The sequence below is a fragment of the Myxocyprinus asiaticus genome, chromosome 27 (genome assembly GCF_019703515.2).
Source record: "Myxocyprinus asiaticus isolate MX2 ecotype Aquarium Trade chromosome 27, UBuf_Myxa_2, whole genome shotgun sequence".
NCBI classification, from domain to species: Eukaryota; Metazoa; Chordata; class Actinopteri; order Cypriniformes; family Catostomidae; genus Myxocyprinus; species Myxocyprinus asiaticus.
In genome coordinates this window covers 44,900,955-44,920,954 of record NC_059370.1, presented here as the reverse complement: position 1 = coordinate 44,920,954, position 20,000 = coordinate 44,900,955, and the positions used below count along the sequence as shown (strand labels likewise).

Here is a 20,000-nt window from a genome sequence, read left to right as displayed (position 1 = left end):
CCCTGCTGTTGAACACAACATCACCGTGCAGCTGGGTTCAACTACAGTAACGCCTTCCAAAACGGTCAGAAATCTAGGGGTAACCATCGATTACCAACTCAGTTTCACAGACCACATCTCAAAGACCGCACGATCATGTAGATTTACACTCTACAATATCAGGAAGATAAGACCCTTCCTCTCTGAACATGCCACACAACTGCTTGTTCAGTCACTTGTCATAACTAGACTGGACTACTGTAATACTCTCATTGCAGGCCTCCCTGCATGTGCAATTAGACCCCTGCAAATGATCCGGAATGCAGCAGCACGTCTGGTCTTTAATCAACCAAAGAGAGCGCATGTTACACCACTCCTCATCTCTCTCCACTGGCTGCCGGTTGATGCACGTATCAAATTCAAGGCTCTGATGCTGGCATACAGAACACTCACTGGGTCTGCTCCAGCATACCTAAATCATTTATGCAGAGCTATGCGCCCACTAGAAGTCTGCAGTCGGCTAAGGAATGTTGCTTGTTGTACCAACACAAAGAGGCACCAAAACACTTTCCCGGACTTTCAGCTTCATCGTACCACGTTGGTGGAATGACCTTCCCAACTCCATCCGTGAAGCTGACTCACTCTCTGTCTTCAAAAAACGACTAAAAACACATCTTTTCCATGAACACTTAACCCGTCATTAAAAAAATAAAAAATAATTCCTTGTTGCACTTTAATCTGTTTTGAATGCTATTCTAATGCTAGTGAAACTTTGTAATATGACACTTTTCGTACCACTGTCTCCTAAAGATGATTCGCTTATGTCTTCCTCTTTTGTAAGTCACTTTGGATAAAAGCGTCTGCCACATGAATAAATGTAAATGTAAATGTAAACATGTGGAACCACTGTCCATGACTGAATCAAGTTCAGCCAAAGAGTTATGAGAGAGAATGTGCGTTCAGCACCATATGTAGAATAAAGCATCTTATTCTCTAAAGCGGCTTCCACATGGCTTGCGTCAGGGCGCCAACACTCCACTCAATGGCACCGCCAAGTGCCGCTTTGACCTCAACATGACAATCATTGCAGATAGTGTCACAGAGGGGTGATTTTAGTAGTTTGCCAGGCAAGAAAACAGAAGGTGTGCACAGTAAACATTAAAAACATGTATGTGGAAGAGCAAAAATACCTGACAATTGCTTTGATTGGAGGATGCAATTAGATGTCTTGGCGTGTACTTGGTGAATTTAATTAGTTACAATAACTGTATTCATCAGCACTGACGCGGATCATGTGAAAGCTATTACTATTCTACCAATTACCATTTATGTTTGTTTAAAAGTTTAGCAATGAGCAAAACATTTTTTACATCTGCTCCTGAACTTTGTCCCACTTTGTATTAGGTGTCTTTAAGCATTTGATATAATGTACTTATTATGTACATATGTGATGTTGCATTGTACTTACATTTAAAGTACCTGTATTTAGTTACATCTGTAGTTACACTTTTAACCTTACCCCTAACCCTGACCCTAAAACCTAACCCTAACCCTAAACGCAACTCAACCTCAGAAGCAGAAAATGTGAATCTTGTGAGAATTCATCGGAAGAACATTTAGTTACACCATAAATACATTGTATGGTATGGATTTCAGTGGTAGTACATAAAGACACCTAATGTAAAGTGTGACCCTGAGCTTTATATTCTAATGAATGTAGAGACTCTTTCTGACATTACGAAACTAAACAACAACAGAATATGGACATGGGAAATGTGACATCATTAGAGCTCCTGCTCCACAACAACAGTATAAAGAGTCTTTGTGTTCTCTCTCTCTCTGCTCTAGATCATTCCCTCTCTCCTATTTTTTCCATGGAAGAATAGCAGAACAAATCCACTCACTGTGCGGGTCGCTTTTCTCACGAATGCCGTCCACCCTGCCGTCCGAGTTTATCCGCAGGAAGTATCCACCGTTTTTGCAGTACAAACGTTTTGGGTCCTTGAAATTCCCTGAAGGAAATCCTCCGCTGGCCCCATCGTCTGGGTTGGCCGGGAGAGTGGTGATTCCTCCCGTGGCCATCGCTCCTTCTCCCCCTCGCTCTTTCGTTTTCTCCTTCTCTGCCCCCCTGTGCAGCACCAGAGCCCCTCCACGGCCCCTCTGCGCCTCCTCCCCCTCCTCTCCCATCTCCTTCCGGTGCTCTGCAGGGCCACGGCGTCTCATTAAACTCTGATGAACTCTTTAAGCTGCTAGAGTACTCTGGATCTCACATCAGACAAGACACCACAGCCATTCCTCACAGCTCAAAGCAGAAGATTTCGCAGAAAAGGAGAGAGTTCAGATGTGAAGAGGAGGTCCAGGATGAGGATGATGTTTTATGACAGCTTGTGTTTGCTGTCTGTGGTGTTTACAGCTGGGCAACTGGATTGGTCTGTGCTAGCTCTGACTGTCTCTCTCTCTCTCTCTCTCTCTCTCTCTCTCTTGCTGACTGTCTGTCTCTGTCCCTGCTGGGCCTCTGACCGCACTCCCTCACCCACTGCAACTTATTCAACCTACTTGCCAAGATACCAAAGTTTCAATATAAACTCAAATATCTCTCATCAACTTCTCTCAAGAACAAATGATCTGACCTATGCTATCCACATTCTTTTTATAGCTCTATTGCCCACTGTGTGTCAACAATGGAGACAAAATTCACACTTATATGAAACATGACTGAGAACTCAATTATGTGTCATGAGCTATGAAAGAGCAACCTCAGAGCAATAGTAGTTTCCTCTGGGTTAAGCAACGGTCACACTACACTTTGCGCTCCATTCACTCCCATTCAAATGCATCCGAACGCAGGAGACTGGAAACTTGTGCAAGCTTGTGCGAAGAAGTTCAGTGTTTCGCTGCAGATGAAAGTTAAAGTTTGGTAATCACTGACTGGTTAATCCGGATGATGAGAAGATCTCTAGAAAATGAAAACATCACACACTGTGTCCCGAAGTTGGCGGGAGGACGCGTATGTAAATGCATTCAGCGGGAGACGCTGATGTAAACAGGGAGACGGTGAGCAACAGTGAAATGCGTCCATGTAGCATATGGTCATAGAGTAACAACGTTACTTGTAGAGATTGCACAGTGAGCCAAAAAGCAGGAGAGACGGCTCGCTGTACCTGGAGGTGCGGTTGTTACTGAGCAATATTGGACCACTAGATGGCGCCATTGACCAATCAGAATCGAGTATTCCAGAGAGCCGTGGAAGATGACACACATTGTGAAGTGCTGTGTCCATTGATGTTTACTGCTAAGTGCATCTAAGTTAGTTTAATTTATTTATAAAAGCTGGCAATCATCCATAGACAGAACTATAGGTGGATGTTTGATTACACTACTGATAAAGACCTATATTTTCATATTGATATCAAATCATTTAAGTGAACTGGTTCTTTCGGACAGTTCATGTAAATTAACCGGTTTAAAAAAACTATCTATTTGTTCGATCAGTGGCAGATGGTGGCGTTTTCAGAAAGCTGTTTTGAAAACAATGTTTATTTTTGCAAATCCGTTTGGTGGTGCAGAAATGACACACTTCACTACTACATTTTGACTCAGTTATATAAAATAGTGTTTCTTGTTTGTATTTGTTTATATGTAGTATAAATTGTTTTCAATGTAACATTGTCACCTTAATTTGTCAACTTAATAAAATATATAACTATCAGGGGATTTTTTCCTGAACTTCTGATTGCAGAATTAAATAATATGATCTGATTTTTATATATTTAAAAATATATTATTTTTTAAATAGCTTCAGTGTAGTTATAGCTACTTAATTAGTAGCTTGTAGTGTAGCTATCTACTTCTTAAAAGAGCAGTTTGACTTTAGTTTAACAACATTTAGCTATGATTATCTCCAAGCTTAAGAAGCTGCCGTTTTAAAAGTAGCTTCCCCAACACTGGTTTCTAAGTGGTTTTTGAACATCATTCTCTTGTTTTAGAGCATCTGTGTTCAAAGAGTGATTCCCATCAGTTCAGCGGGAGTGTCCAACACTCAAAACGGACATCCAAGTGCTGTGGCGTGTGTTGACCGAAGTGCTGACCACATCACAGCGGCTGTAATCCATGACAGAATGGAGACTTCTGCTCTCGGCTTGATGGTTTTTTTATGACATTCAGGTTAATTCAAGAAGAAACCAACAACAAACCACAATGACGTTACAAAGCCTTCATTCCACCCTCAATGCAAAACCGCAACCAAAACCAGCTTTAGATTTAGAACACAGCACGTGTTTGTCTTCCGCCATGAACTATCACATACTTCCTCGACAGTACAGTAATTACAAGCACTGCAGCCCACACATATAAATATGCCTTGTTATATATCATAGTGGGGACCTCCCAATGACTACTGTTCTATTAAATTAAGATAATTATTTACTTTAGATCAACTCTGAAGTTTTGGTATTTTTGTTGATTAAGACGTTATTATATCCCATAATAAAAAGCCTCATGGAGAAATTGGTCCCAGATTGGGGTCAAGGGACCCCCAGGGGGCCACAAGGGGGGGCTAAGGGGTCTATAGAGGCTTTAATAGAAAAAGGGGGTAAAAAATGTGGTGTTTCAGGGCAATCCTCGCTGCACATTCAAAAGTCCAGGAGTCAAGTCATTTCTTATTTGTATAACAGAAAATAAAGCTGTAATGTCTTAGTCATATTTGTGCTATATGATAAAAATGTGATTGTAGATTGTGCTTTCATAAGTAAATAATATTTTTTTTAGACCCCCAAGTTAGCAAGCCAAAGGTGACTTTGGCAAGGCACAAAAAACTCCATAAGATGTTGGTTAATGGAGGAAACCCCCCCCCCATTAGAATCAGCCTCTCCACAACAACTCACAAATACAGGAACAGAGGATTTAACATCTGACAGTGATCGGCTTGTAATGTATTGTTGATGTGGCGCTTTAATGGCTGAAAGAGCAGTGGTGCATGAATGGACTAAAGAGCTGAGATTTAGGGCAATTAGTATCAAAAGAACAAAACACAGCAACATAGGAACAAGAAACCTGCATACTACTACTCATGGCTGTGGCTAATAGGGTGAAATGTGCAAATGATTCTGGAGGCCCACAGGTCCAGTGGGCCCCACAAAAAAATGTAAACTGTATTTTTTATAAGAAAGGAGCCCAGATCAATATACAATCAGGGGGCCCAGAATTCCTTGGTACATCCCTGCTACTACTGACTCTGCACTGTCATTGATGTTTTTAATTGTACATATCCATATACTGTACACATGACCACATCTGTGCATACATTTGAATTTATTATTTTTCTCTTTATCTATGGTATTTATTGTATTTAAGTATGGACCGTACTGTTGTACACTTTTTTTCTTATTTAGTGTCCAAAGTCAAATGCCTATTCTTTTTATCCTGCTTCTTATTTATTGAGTAACACAAGAGTGTAAGTTTGTGTGTGTGACAGCACAATGAACTTCATGATCATTTATTTTTTTTAGGCTTTTGCATCATTTCCGCCAGTCGTCCTTCACTGAATAGCCGCTGTAACTAGTTATAAACCATAATAAAACATACAGTATTTACTATAAAATAAAACAACAGCTGCAACAAACATGTGGAGGATTGACAGCGTAGTGAGCAGAGGTGGGCGAGAGATACACGACAAAATGCATTCTGTACATTCAGAATTGTAACGCTTGTTGGAGGGACGAGAAGAGAGAGGGTGAATCTAGATGCAGATTCTTTTAATAATAAACAAATGAAGATGATACAACAAGGAATTAACAATTATAACTCAGAATACAAAGCGACAAAACACTACAGCCTTGAAGGGTAACAAGGACAAGAACTGACAAGGAACAACTGAAACTGAGGGGTATATACACACATGAAGATTAATGAGTAAACTAGGGACAGCTGGAAACGATCAGGGAGGAAATCAGGAACATAGACATGACAAGGAAAATACTAACACTTCAAACTAAGAGTCCTAGATAATTTCAACATAAAAGTCTCCGGAAATAGAATGATGACAGAAGGGCAGCTCCTGGTGCCCCAAAAAAGAAAAATTATGATAGTCCAGGGTGGAGCAGTGGCCATGTAAGTGGTTCCAGGAAGGGAGCGGGGTCTGGAGGTTTGGGAGGCAGCTCCAGGAAGGGAGCGGGGTCCGGCAGTTTGAGAGGCGGCTCCAGGAAGGTAATGGGGTGACCAGGAAACCAGGACGAAACTGGAAGAGGGTCAAGAGACCAGGATGGAACTGGCAGATGGTCAGGGGGCGGAGACGCTGGTGGTGAAGACCCACGGGTTCAGGGAGTTGAGTTTCAGGAGGCGGAGCCGAAGGTGGAGTGGACAGAGCAGGGACTTGAGACTCAGGAGGAGGAGCCAGAGGTGAAGTGGGCAGAGCCACAGTAGGGGGAGGGATTTGAGTCTCATGAGGAGCCAGAGGCGGAGCTGCAGGAGATTTAGGAAATTGAGTCTCTGGAGGCAGAGCCACAGGGGGTGGATCAGTAGGCGGCTCAGGAGAAAGCACTGCAGGAGTCAGAGTGGGCGGAGCCACAGCAGGCTCAGGGAATTGAGCCTCTGGAGGCAGAGCCGCAGGGGTTGGAGCAGTAGGCGCTCAGGAGACATTGGAGAAGGAATATCAGAAGATGCAGACTAGGGGGCCTGGGTAGCTCAGCGAGTACTCACGCTGACTACCACCCCTGGAATCACCAGTTAGAATCCAGGGCATGCTGAGTGACTCCAGCCAGGTCTCCTAAGCAACCAAATTGGCCCGGTTGCTAGGGAGGGTAGATTCACATGGGGTAACCTCCTCGTGGTCTCTATAATGTGGTTTGCTCTCAGTGGGGCACGTGGTGAGCTGTGTGTGGATGCTGTGGAGAATAGCGTGAAGCCTCCACGCACGCTAGGTCTTCGCGGTAATGCGCTCAACAAGTCACGTGATAAAATGCATGGATTGATGGTCTCAGACACGGAGGCAACTGAGATTCATCCTCCGCCACCTGGATTGAGTCGAGTCACTATGCCACCACGAGGACTTAGAAAGCATTGGGAATTGGGCATTCCAAATTGGGGAGAAAAGGGGAGGAAATCAAAAGAAAAAATGAAGTGGCGAACGGAGTCTCGGGAGAAGGAGCGGGCGGAACCGCTGGAGAAAGAGTTTCAGAAGAGGTGGACGGATCCGCTGGAAGAGGAGTCTCTGGAGGAGCGGGCGGAGTCGTGGAAGACTCAGAGGGTGAAGCTGCCATGGTCAGGAGTGCTGGCAGCGACTGGGAAACGACCTCCGTGGTTGTGAGCACAGGCAGTGATGGGAGTAGGAGCCCTTCTCCTCCTCTTCTGGATGGGCGTGAGCACTGATGTGGGAGGCTCAGAAGGCGGAGCCATGGGGTATGGGCATTGACAGGGAAATTACCTCTGTGGTCGTAAACATGTGCAGTGACAGGGGAACGGCCTCCGTGGCCGTGGGCACTGGGAGGGAAACGGCCTCCATGGCCGTGGGCACTGGCAGTGATGGGGAAATGACCTCTGTGGCCGTTAACACGGGCAGTGACAGGGGAACGACCTCCATGGTCATGAGCACAGGCAGTGACAGGGGAACGACCTCCATGGTCATGAGCACAGGCAGTGACAGGGGAGTAGAAGCCCTTCTCCTCCTCTTCCGGATGGGCGTAAGCACTGCTATGGGAGGCTCAGAAGGCGGAGCCATGGGGGGTTCGATAAAGGAGGATCTCCACAACCACCGAGGCCGGGGAGAAAGTGGTCTCCGTTGAAGGAACCCCTCTAGGGTTGGAGCAGGCGTGAAAGCTGGTTCTGGGATGGGCGAGGCTTGCAACGCTAGCTCTGGGACGGCCGAGGCTTGCAACTAGCACACACACACAGCTCCCTCTACTGGTGAATGTTGGTTATAACAGTGTGGGCGTGGCTTAGATCTAACAGTTGAATGTCCTCGACCAATCAGAGCAGAGCCAGATAGTTCTGAGCATTATGATTGGGTGAAAATATCCTGACAATGTCATAGTTTAACAGGCCTGGATGGATGTTTTTGTTACTATAAATGTGTTTTTAGGAGTGGAAATCCCTTTGTAAAGTGTTGTCAAGTGTGCGCTTTCTTTTGTAAAAGTGTCTGGTTATTAAGAGAAAGTCTGAATAATGTAGAATGGCATGAGCAAGAGTAAGGTTATGTTTTATAATCTGATGTTAAATACAGGGTGCATTATAAGTCATTTTCTTGTTTTTAGAGTTATTTGTATGAGTTTAACACATGTGTGCATGATTGTATTAATGAACGCATGAGTTTAGATCAGAGATATGTGCCTTAAACAAATTGTGTAAATGGCCAATTCTAAACATGCACTTAACGAATGAGCCAACAGCCCCAAATATGAGACCTACTGTGTTTTTTCATTTTTATCTGTTTAGCACTGTGAAGCTTTTTGCAAGTGTCTTCATATCTTCGACATTACGCACAACTCTAATGCAAATAAAGAGTGCTTTTATTTTTAAAATGTTATTGTGTTATGTCCATATTTAGTATCCATACAAATTTATTATAGTTATTCTACTTTTTTTTCAAATGGTGTAAGAAGCTTTCAGAATCGTTTTATTTATTACCAGTTTTATTGTCGTAATAATAACTGGAGTAACTAGGATATTTTGGCAAAAACTATGGTAACCATATTTGTAAGTGAATATTTGTTTTTCGAAGGATATTTGATGTTGATATAATTTCTGTTTTTTTATGTTTTGAGTTTAAATGTGCCGTTTCATAGTTTAAATGTATGTAATTTATTCATCTCAGAACTGTATTTCAATATATTTTTTATTAATCAATGCTAAACAAAAATGTACAGTAAATAAAAGGAAAAACATTCCAAGAAGGTTACAAAATAAATAGTATACATGAATAGTATAAAAGAGTTCTACTACTATATATATTTGTATAGAGATTCTTTTTAAATAATTTAATTATAAATTAATAATTTATTTTAATAATTTCTTTGAGAATATACACTTATGACTATAACATTTTGCAACAAATAATAATTAATCCATTGTAAAATGAATATAAAAGGGTCTAACTTCAAAGATTATCCAAAAATACAAATTTGTGTCTGATACAGATGTTTGGGGATATATTCCTTTTTTACAAAATTTGAAAAGTCAGTCTAAAACACTTGAATACTAAAACAGGTGGTCAGCTGTTTCTTTAAACTGGTGACAGATACAACAGATGGGTGAAATACTGTCATAAATCTTTGCTACTTTGTAATTTACTGGGTAACATGTAAATTACAATATTAACAAGGTTATTAATAGAAAAGATACTACTTACAAGAAGACATTGGTCAATAAATAAATTAGAATTATCAAAATTGGGAGGGGAGCATAAGGGTTCTTTGGCACCCGACTGAAGTAATAATTTGTATAAACTGTATTTCAATAGCTGTACTTATGAGAGGATGCAGTGACGTCATGGCAGAGAAGCCTCATGAATATTAAGTGACGTGACTAGTCGCTCCAGCACGGCTCAGTTAATATTCATGCGGCAGGTTGCGCTCAGCGCTCTCATTGGCCAGTGGACGCGTACACAAAGCGCATGCGCAGACCAAAGGCGGAGCTGTGCGGAGAGGAGAGAGCGCAGATTGCGGGTGTCCGGGCTTTAAAAGCGGGCGTCACCTCGCGGCTCAGCATCAGCATCTTAAGTGCGAGAGAACAGCTGATACACACACAGACGCTGCTGGTGAGTGACTGTCTCTCTACCCCCCTCTCTCCCTTTCAACAGATGACGTGATGCTTTTACACACTATTCTGAGCTGCTTGATTTACTGAGTCTGTATACTGTACGTCCAGTGCAGCATCTTTCTAGAATTTCTAGAGTTTTTCATGCGCGTTTTGAAAGCATGACTTGGACACTTGTGTCTGTCATGTCAAATGTCGTTCTTGAATAAAATAGACGTATGTCATATCATGTGTATGTTTAAGTTCAGATGTGCGTCATAAATTGTACTGAATGTCGGAAGGGTTTGTGTAGGGCCGGTCAGATCAGATCAGTCATTGTAACCCTGAACAACAGTCTCATTATCAATTCTGTGCAGCAGTACATGAACATATTTCATCACACCCAGATATGAATCAATCTTTAGGAAAGAGATGATAACACTTTATTTCAGATATTTGCACTAGAGCGGAGTCTTATTTTATGACATGTTTTGCTGTTTTTGCTGTCTCTTAAACTATACTAGGCTACACTACTCTATAGAGTTATTAAAGCAAACAGTTTTGCTGTTATATGTTATTTAAAATGTAATACTTAGAGGAGTGTACATTATTTCTCTATTTGTATTACTATATAGAGAGAGTTTAATTAAAATTAATTATTGCTTTATTATTATATTGTACTGTCCACTACACTGTTCTATGGTAGTAGGGTTATTGATTCTCATATTAATTATTTTATTTGTATTTTGTAGTTTTGTCGTATTTTTTTACAATTTTTTTTTTACACATTTTACTGAATATGGAATTATAAATATATTATTGATCTACATTGTACTGTACTATAGTAGTAGTGTTATTGGTTCTTATATTTTGACTGTTGTTTTTGCTGTTTTCATTAAGAAAGCAATATTGAGCATTTTATTTACAAATTTCTAACTTTTGTTTATCAAGCCTGTTTCAAGTCTTTATAATACTATACTATACTATACTTTACTATACTATACTTTACTATAATTTACTTAACTATATAATACTATACTATACTGTACTATACTTTACTATACTGTACTATACTGTACTTTACTTAACTATACTATACTATACTTTACTTTACTTTACTATACTTTACTATACTGTACTATACTGTACTTTACTTAACTATACTATACTATACTTTACTTAACTATATAATGCTATACTATACTTTAATATACTATACTTTACTTTACTTAACTATATAATGCTATACTATACTTTACTATACTATACTATATCATACTATACTTACTTAACTATATAATACTATACTATACTTTACTATACTTTACTTAACTATATAATATATACTATACTATATTATACTTTACTTAACTATATAATACTATACTATACTATATTCTACTTAACTATAATATACTATACTTTACTATACTGTACTTAACTATAATTTATTTTAATATACTATACTATACTATATTATACTATACTATACTTTAATATATTATACTTTACTATACTATACTATACTATACTATACTATACTATACTATACTATATTATACTATACTATTCTATACTATACTATACTGTACTATACTATTCTGTACTATACTATGCTGTACTATACTATGGTTACATCTGTTCAGTATTTCCAGATGCTCTTTGATGACTGTAATGGTGGTTACAAATATATTGGTAACACTTTACAATAAGGTTCCATTTGTTAACATTAGTTAACAACATTAGTTAACATGAACTAACAATCAATACTTCTACAGCATTTATTAATTTTGGTTCATGTTAATTTCAACATATACTAACACATTAAAAAGTGTATATGTTAACATTAGTTAATGCATAATATATTTTGTATATTTTGTATTAACAAATATTCATAAAATAAGTACTGCAATATATTGTTAATTGTTAGTTCATGATACCTAATGCATTAACTAATGTGATCAGGTAGAACCTGATTATAAAACACTGCCAATACATTTGTATTCCTCATTTAACAGCTGTAATTAAATCAGTTGTTTTAATGATTTGAAATTGTTCAACTTTGCAGATGTGCCTCATCGAAACATATAGTGTACAAACTAGTTTATAACATAAATATGACTAAAAATAGTTTAATCTTCATGAAATGGATGTGTATTTCAGTAAAGATGCATTTAATATTAAGTTACCTTCCTAAAGACATTACAATAGACAATACATTATTTATTATAATTATTAAATTATTATTTAAGACAATAACAAAGATCTGAAAGAGTACAGTGTCAGTCCTGTGAGCACTCAAAACAAGATTTGGGCTGATACACAGAAAAACAAACATAACACATAAACTGTGTGTGTGTGTGCATGTGTGTGTGTGTGTGGGCAGTTGTGCTGATATTGCTGTATTATCATACTGATCTTAAGTGAAAATCTGCAGCAAACACATTTTCCACCCCAATCCATCACACCCTGTGTGTGTTGTGTGTGTGTTGTGCGTGCGTGCGTTGTGTGTGTGAGGGCTGGACCTGTTTGTTGGAGTTAAACTTGAGACGCTTTGCTGACTGTGCAGTTCATGTGAAGGTGATCGGGTTTACGAATCACAAACACACACAAAACGAAACCTGGCTGAGTAGCTGCCGTTGTTTAATATTTTCAATCTTAGATGGGAATTTTCAATTGTTTCTTTTAAAATTATTTTGGAGACACACACGAGTCAATTGTTGGCATTCATTAAGAGAGAGTTATACAGTGAATGTGGATAGCATAGCTCTGATCATTTACTCTTGAAAGAATTTGAGTTCATATTGAGATGTTTGACTTGTATTGCAGTATTTGGTGTCTTTGGCAAGAGCACAGTTTAAGACATTGATCATGTTTACATGCACAATCTTAAGTCGAAAACGTGTGTGGTAATGTAAACGCATTAAACGGCTTTTCTTTATTGGTGTAAAGTCATAAACGGCTTATGAATAAACCGGTCCACACACGTAAATGTTTGCCTATTACCCCGATGTATGTAAACACCTTTATCGGCATTCTTACCTTGTTGTGTACATGTCTCTTCTAGGTTTGATGGCAAAAGCAGAAAATAACACGATTATTTCAAATGGCATGTAAACACAGTTTTCTTGCTTTGTTGGTTTTTTCAAATAAGCTGATTTTTGGTAGATATCAGGATAGTGGTGTGCATGTAAACACGCTCATTGTTGAGATCTCTTCTAAAACGTCTTTTCCTCAAGAGAAACATCTAAAAAGCAGGACACTTCATCAAAAGTCTCTGTTTGCTCTCAATTTGTGGTCCAGGAGAAACAAATGAGATATGCTCTTTGATTCTCTTTGTGTGCAAAACTTCCTATATTTCCTATGTGGTTAATATATTTAAAGGTTAACACTTTTAAATGGCCTGTTTTAGACAGAAGAGATGAATGACACTAATTAGTAAGTAATCTTTTTCTCTTTGCAGGCAATTTATCATATGCAATGATGTCACTGCAAAAACCTCTCTTGAGACGAAGCGCGTCAAACGTAGAATCGACCAATCACAGTGGTCCTTTGTTGACTCCGCCCACCTCCCTTAATTTACACTCCTCCCACAACCAGCACCTCAACTGTGACACCATAAAGCAGGGTGTGGTCGTGGTGTCCAAGGAAACACATGGTTCTACGGCGCCCTCAAAGATTCGCCAGAAATATGAGCTGACGAATATTCAAAATGCCATGGGTCTTACCCAAAACTCTGTCCTGCCAAACCAAAGCCATGCCCCTTTGAACAGAAAACACGCCCCCACAAAATCTGCATCCTCTTCGTCTCTTTTCTGCTCCTCCCTTTCGTATTCCACGTCCAATCCTAAACTGGCCAAAAACGGCACCAACCTGCAACTGAAAGTGGAGCAACTGGACCTCAACAAAAACGCCAAGAACCACAATGACATCTCAGGAAAAGACACTCAGAAGAATCCACCAATCCGAAGGAGAACCAAGAGTTTTCTAGAATACCATCAAGAGGAGGAGGAGGAGAAGGTGTCCAACAGCCCTGATAAAGACCTCCTCACGCAGGGTGATGAGAAACACCTCCTCCCGAAGCTTGAGGCACAGACCTGGGGTGAAGAGAACCGCGTGGAGGCACACCTCACCCTCCCCCAGAATCACCTGCTTCTCCAGCCCAGCGAGGAGGAGGAGCAAAGCCCCGAACTCGACATTTATGAGCACATGCTCCGCCCGAACAATGAGCGGATGAGCCGGGTCAGAAACAGGTCAGTGGAAAGCAGCGGTTCTCCAGGCCGACTTCAGATGAGCCCAGCGTCCACGTTCCGTCTGCCTCTGAGAGGGGCAGATACCGATGATTCACCTGGACGTCCAACACGACCTGAGAAACAGGTGGAGGAAGAGGAGGAAGATTCCAGCTGGACGACACTGTCACAGGACAGTCCATCCTTCGATACACCTCACGAAACAGGTGAACATCTGTCTGTCTGTCTATCTATCTTAGGGGTCTGCACGGGGATAAGTTGAAGCCCGAACCCAGCCTCAGTACCTCAGACCGTGTGACCCGACCTGACCAGTACAGTTAAAATGTATGCCTGAATCCAACCCTAACCCAAAATCGCTCAATCTCTTTAGAATTCCATCCCCAAGCAAGTAAATTTGTTGGAAAAGGCTGTATTTTATGTAAGCTTCGTAGGCAACATTCGTAACAGCATAGTAACAATAAACACACCCCTTAAACTCACAGGGGGGGCGCTATATCGCAAAACATTATTTCACTTAAAACGTTAAAGTCCCCGTATATTAGGTCAGGCGTAGGAGCAGTGTTGGACAAGCTACTCAAAAAATTTAGCAAGCTAAGCTACAAACTACTCAACAGAAAAATTAGTTAAGCTAAGCTAAAAGCTACACTTCAGAGAAAGTAGCAAGTTACACTACACGCCAAAAGTAGCTTGCGACATTTAAGCTACTTCATATATTTTTTCAACCGCAGATGCACGGAGCGTACCGTCATAGACAAAGCATCTAAAAGACATATTTACATAATGTTTATCAAAGTCTTAGTACAGTATATTACAGTTTAGTGCAATACCGTATACAAGTATGGTGCAATACGTACCGCTTGTCAAACTATAATTCTAGAAGCTCTCAGCAGTGTCAGAAGTGTAATCGTGCGCAGTAAGAATGTTTTGTCGCATAGTTACTGAACTTAAGATGTTACCGATTTATAAACCTTTCTAACCCTGTTAATTCGACATGCAATGGTGTTATACCACGTCTCCGTAAGCGAGCGACACGGTAAAACAATATCTTTCCTGTTTATAATCAACAAAGCTGTTAACATTGCAATTGCGTGCGCCTTATCTTGGCGCTCCCTCATTATTCATAATGCAGCACATTTGTAAGAAAGGCAGAAATAGCAAAAATGTTTTGCGTAATGTACCAGCTGCATGATGGAGACGCGTAAACACCTGTTACATCTCTCATCTCCATCTCTAGTTCCATCCAGGGTCTGAAATTAACGGAAGCTCTGGGCTAAAGAAATCCCCTGCAATCCGATATAGTTCCAAATTAACATATCCATCGCATTCTTCTTTCGAACTTTCGCTGAACATTGTTTGTTTTGGGAGGTCCGTTGTGCAGATGTTGCCGAGTCAGTGGCGGATGTTTGCGCCATAAACGGGCACAAACGGGCACAAACGGGCACTCCGCTTCTCAAGCTCTGCATCAGTTTGGTGTCATGCTCCCGCGATAAAATGATCAAATGCTACAATGTAGTTAATAATAATATTAACAAAAATAATATCTGTATGTGTTAAATAGCCTTGATGTTAAATAAAACATTATTAATGATACAATAATAATTTTACAGAACATTAACCACTTTTGGTGTATGAATCATATCTCTGACTAATGTTCATTGTTTTATTAAATTGGCTTGAAGGAGTTAAGTTTTTTTGCTGTCATCTACTCTGTGTCGGTGCATTTGTTTTGTAGGCTGTTAATTTAATTTCCAAAATATTTGGAAATATGTGTATAAGGAAAAAAAATAAAAGTCAGTAACAATGCACATTATGCAATGTAGATATCATGCAATTTTGTAATTACTGAAACATACCATCCCCCCCCCCCAATTTGGAATGCCCAATTCCCAATGCGCTCTAATTCCTTGTGGTGGCGTAGTGACTCGCCTCAATCTGGGTGGCGGAGGACGAATCTCAGTTGCCTCCGCGTCTGAGACCGTCAATCCGCGCATCTTATCACGTGACTTGTATAGTGCATTACGCCATCCATCGTGGCATCCATGCTCAACTCACCACGCGTCCCACCGAGAGTGAGAACCACATTATAGTGACCACGAGGAGGTTACCCCATGTGACTCTACCCTCCCTAGCAACCGGGCCAATTTGGTTGCTTAGGAGACCTGGCTGGAGTCACTCAGCATGCCCTGGATTCGAGGGCATGCTGCAGGGGTGGTAGTCAGCGTCTATACTCGCTGAGCTACCCAGGCCCCCCTGAAACATGCCATTTTAAAATTGAATTAATTGTTTAAATTAAAGTATTTGACATAAAAGGATGACGGAGTCATAAGGCTAGAAAAAAATTTACCTTTGTAAAGGTAAAAAAATGCCCCCATTATTTTCAGAAATGAATTTCAGGCCCTGAGTTTGTTAGAATGCAATGTTCTCTTTTGGCCCACGGCCCTCAATCAATTTTGATTTTTGGCCCTTCTTAGGAAAAAGTTTGGGCATATTCATCTATACAATACAGAAATACAGCAGCTAGACACAGAATTACAGGATATATCATCAGAGGCCAAATTTCTTCGTAAATTAGCGCCCCCTAGAGGTAATGGGGTAGAAATATTAATATGAATATAGAAGTCTTTCACATGTCACTTAAATGGCCAAGTCATATATCAAATAAAAGCACTAATTCTCAGGAATGTGACTGTAGAGGAAATTTTGTTGCTGTAATACTACAGTTTGAAAGATTTTCAAAAGAATCACAAAATTAAATATGATTTTTGTAAGTCATCAAATACAAACGACTCTTTTATGCACCGATTATTGCTGCAGGAAGCCCCAAATGGTTAAAACCTTTATATCTGCTTTTACCTTAGGCAGATGTCTAAAAAATGAGCCATTTTGTACTTGTCTGTGAGTTTGCTTGACTGAATAATCCAATGTTATATCTTAGATGTCCAGAACAAAATATGCAGTCCAGCAGGAAAAGCATGCTAAACAAATCATCATAAAAATATGTTTTCGACTATTGATGATAAAAGTGTTATACATCATCATAAAGGGGAGGATCTCAGATTTCTAACGAAACCTAGACTGAGCTTCTAGTCCACTCAGAGGCCGAGATATTCAATGAAACGATGAGGGTGGTGCATAAACTGAAAATTAGACTGAATGTCTATGGACGAGCACATCTGTGAGGGCTAAAATGCGTTAGAGCGCCACCTACATTTCAGATCTGTATATTGTGATGGAATGTGATAGAGACATTTTTTTTTCTAGTACTTGCTGCCATCTAGTGGAACAAAATAAGACATTAATAAACAACCTGACTCGAGGAAGTTATATTTGGAAAAACTGACCAAAACCCAATGGTTTGTCAGGTCCTGTTGGGCTCGGGTGAGGTAGCAGACCTCCAGTTGATCTATCTGTCTCCTTAAAGGTGAAGTATGTCATTTTTTTTTGTCAAAATATGTTCTAATATCCCAGTTTATTGTACATTAAGTAAGCCACTCGTTGGTTTACCTCATCCAAAAGTATAAACACTGAGCCTCCCAGGCACTATCAAAACACTGATGTTTGTATTTTGAGCGGCCCGATCAGCTCCACCCATTCCTTTCTTTCTAAACCTATAGCGTGAGTTTGGGGCGTGGCTACTTGGTTCAGCGTTAAACGATTATCACCTTATATTTAGTATGGCCTATTTGTTCATAGGGAATCAGAGAGTGTGAAAGAGTGTGATGAGTCTATGTTTGCAAAAGTTGTTTAAAAACATACTTCATTTTTGTAACTCCATTTGGTGCCACTAGTAGCGCAGAAGATGAATCGCTTCCTCATTTTGTAAGTCGCTTCGAATAAAAGCGTCTGCTAAATGAATAATTGCCAATGTAAATAAATGCAGATGTAAAATCTATCTATCCATCTATACACACTCACAGTCATATACATGCAGAACTTATATTTATCTCATATTTAGAAAGATGCTGCAGTTGCTATGACAACAGACTCCACAAGTGGCCCATTTCTAAAGTGACCCAGTGTTTTGTGTGTGTGTCTGTAGGTTTGTGGGATGAGCATTCTCAGGTGCACGACGTGTCACAGGAGTATTTTTGGCATGTTTCAATGGACACCACTATACGAGATCGACCCGTAACCCATGTCGCCCGCGCTGACCCGGAGACCTCACCCGTTCAACAGACAGTGAAGGGGGTCTGTCTGTCTGTGCCCCCTTCTAAAGCACAGAGTGAGGTACAGAGCTGTGTTCTTTCTTGTGTTGATGTCCTGTTAGAGTAGGAAGCTGGGCCATTTAATTTTTTTAATTTTATTATAGCCAATAGGCTTTTTAGTTTTCATCAAAGGTGTGAATTATGAATTGCTATTGATAGTTGGTGATGAGTGGTACTTATAATTTAATTTAATTTTCTATAGTGCAAGATTATGTCATCAATGTTTCTGTTTTCCCAAAAGAGAAAGACTGTCAATTTAATTACATATATCTGCTTAAAGCGATAGTTCACCCAAAAATGAAAATTCTCTCATCATTTACTCACCCTCATGTCATCCCAGATGTGTATAACTTTCTTTCCTCTGCAGAACACAAATGAAGATTTTTAGAAGAATATTTCAGCTCTGTAGGTCCATACAAAGCAAGTGAATGGTGACCAGAACTTTGAAGCTCCAAAAAGCACATAAAGGCAGCATAAAAGTAATCCATAAGACTCCAGTGGTTTAATCCATGTCTTCTGAAGTGATATGATAGGTGTGGGTGAGAAACAGATTTTTAAGTCCCTTTTTTTTACTATAAATTCTTCTCCCTGCCCAATAGGTGGCGATATGCAAGAAAAATGTGAATCGCCAAAAACACAAGAAGAAGAATGTGAAAGTGAAAGTGGAGATTGATAGTAAAAAATGACTTAAATATTGATCTGTTTCTCACTCACACCTATCATATCACTTCAGAAGACATGGATTAAACCACTGGGGTCTTATGGATTACTTTTATGCTGCCTTTATGTGCTTTTTGGAGCTTCAAAGTTCTGGTCACCATTCACTTGCATTGTATGGACCTACAGGGCTGAGATATTCTTGTAAAAATCTTCATTTGTGTTCTGCAGAAGAAAGAAAGTCACACACATCTGGGATGGCATGAGGGTGAGTAAATGATGAGAGAATCATGATGAGATTTCTGTTTAATTAATAGGACACTTATACAATCATATGAACTGTATATAAGCATATGATGTCATTGTTTTCAAGCATTTTCCTCATTTGTAAGTTGCTTTGGATAAACATGTCAGCAAAATGAAAATTTGTTCATAAAAAGTTTTGTTACTGACAGTAATGAATATAAATTATCATGTGAGTGTGTGTGTGTGTGTTTGTAGAGGCCCAGCAGTATAGTGTCAGACAGTTCTGTAGAGCCTGTACCTTCATCAGCAGCTTCCTCTCCCTCCTCTTCCTCACTGTGTTATAAGGCAATGGGACACGCGGCCAGTTTCCTCAACAACAACTATCTGGTAAACTCAGCAGTCACCACACACACATACCTTAATCAACACAAACACACAACAAAATATCCATTTAAATTCAGCAATTTGTCCATTTGGTAACATTATATCTATCATTAAATTTGATTGTAGATCCAGACAGTTTATGCTGTTTGTACAAACACCCACAGTCAAGCTCCTTCTGAAATCGTGTCCAATTTTAGAAACTAAATGTTTTTAATTAATGAATAAATTCTCTTTATAGGACCTGACAGAGACATGTGAGCCCAGAGAGAGAGACAAACGAAGGCAGAGAGAAAGACAGGAGGAGAGAGAGAGTGAGAGAGACAGAGGAAGTTTGGGTGCTCAAGGAGGTCCATACAGCTTCATTAACCACAGGTAAACTACCTCACCTGTACTCATTTCTGACATACAATGTATAGTTCTAGAAACAAAAAAAACAAACATGTATATACAGTATATATATAGTGGGCTATGTAATAGCAGCTATGAAATAACTTTACTAAATCTGTTACATCAACTGTTACATTAAAGTGATTTTTCAGGAATTGTATCTATA

General features: G+C 39.7%; 2 protein-coding genes across 5 annotated transcripts in view; one reads left to right on the top strand and one right to left on the bottom strand.

Moving 5' to 3' along the window:
* LOC127418115 (fibroblast growth factor 2-like) overlaps positions 1 to 2,368 on the bottom strand; it is an 18,638-nt gene extending 16,270 nt beyond the window's left edge. Inside the window, exon 1 of the mRNA XM_051658508.1 lies at positions 1,884 to 2,368. Within this exon, the coding sequence (XP_051514468.1) occupies positions 1,884 to 2,202 (319 nt within the window). The 5' untranslated portion in view covers positions 2,203 to 2,368. The remainder of the gene's footprint in view (positions 1 to 1,883) is intronic.
* Positions 2,369 to 9,598: 7,230 nt separating this feature from the next.
* LOC127418078 (amyloid beta precursor protein binding family B member 2-like) overlaps positions 9,599 to 20,000 on the top strand; it is a 39,873-nt gene continuing 29,471 nt past the window's right edge. For all 4 annotated transcript variants that reach the window (XM_051658459.1, XM_051658458.1, XM_051658457.1 and 1 more), the window contains exons 1-5: positions 9,599 to 9,727; positions 13,169 to 14,161; positions 17,995 to 18,182; positions 19,319 to 19,450; positions 19,686 to 19,819. In XM_051658459.1, the coding sequence (XP_051514419.1) occupies positions 13,186 to 14,161; positions 17,995 to 18,182; positions 19,319 to 19,450; positions 19,686 to 19,819 (1,430 nt within the window). In that variant the 5' untranslated portion in view covers positions 9,599 to 9,727; positions 13,169 to 13,185. The remainder of the gene's footprint in view (positions 9,728 to 13,168; positions 14,162 to 17,994; positions 18,183 to 19,318; positions 19,451 to 19,685; positions 19,820 to 20,000) is intronic.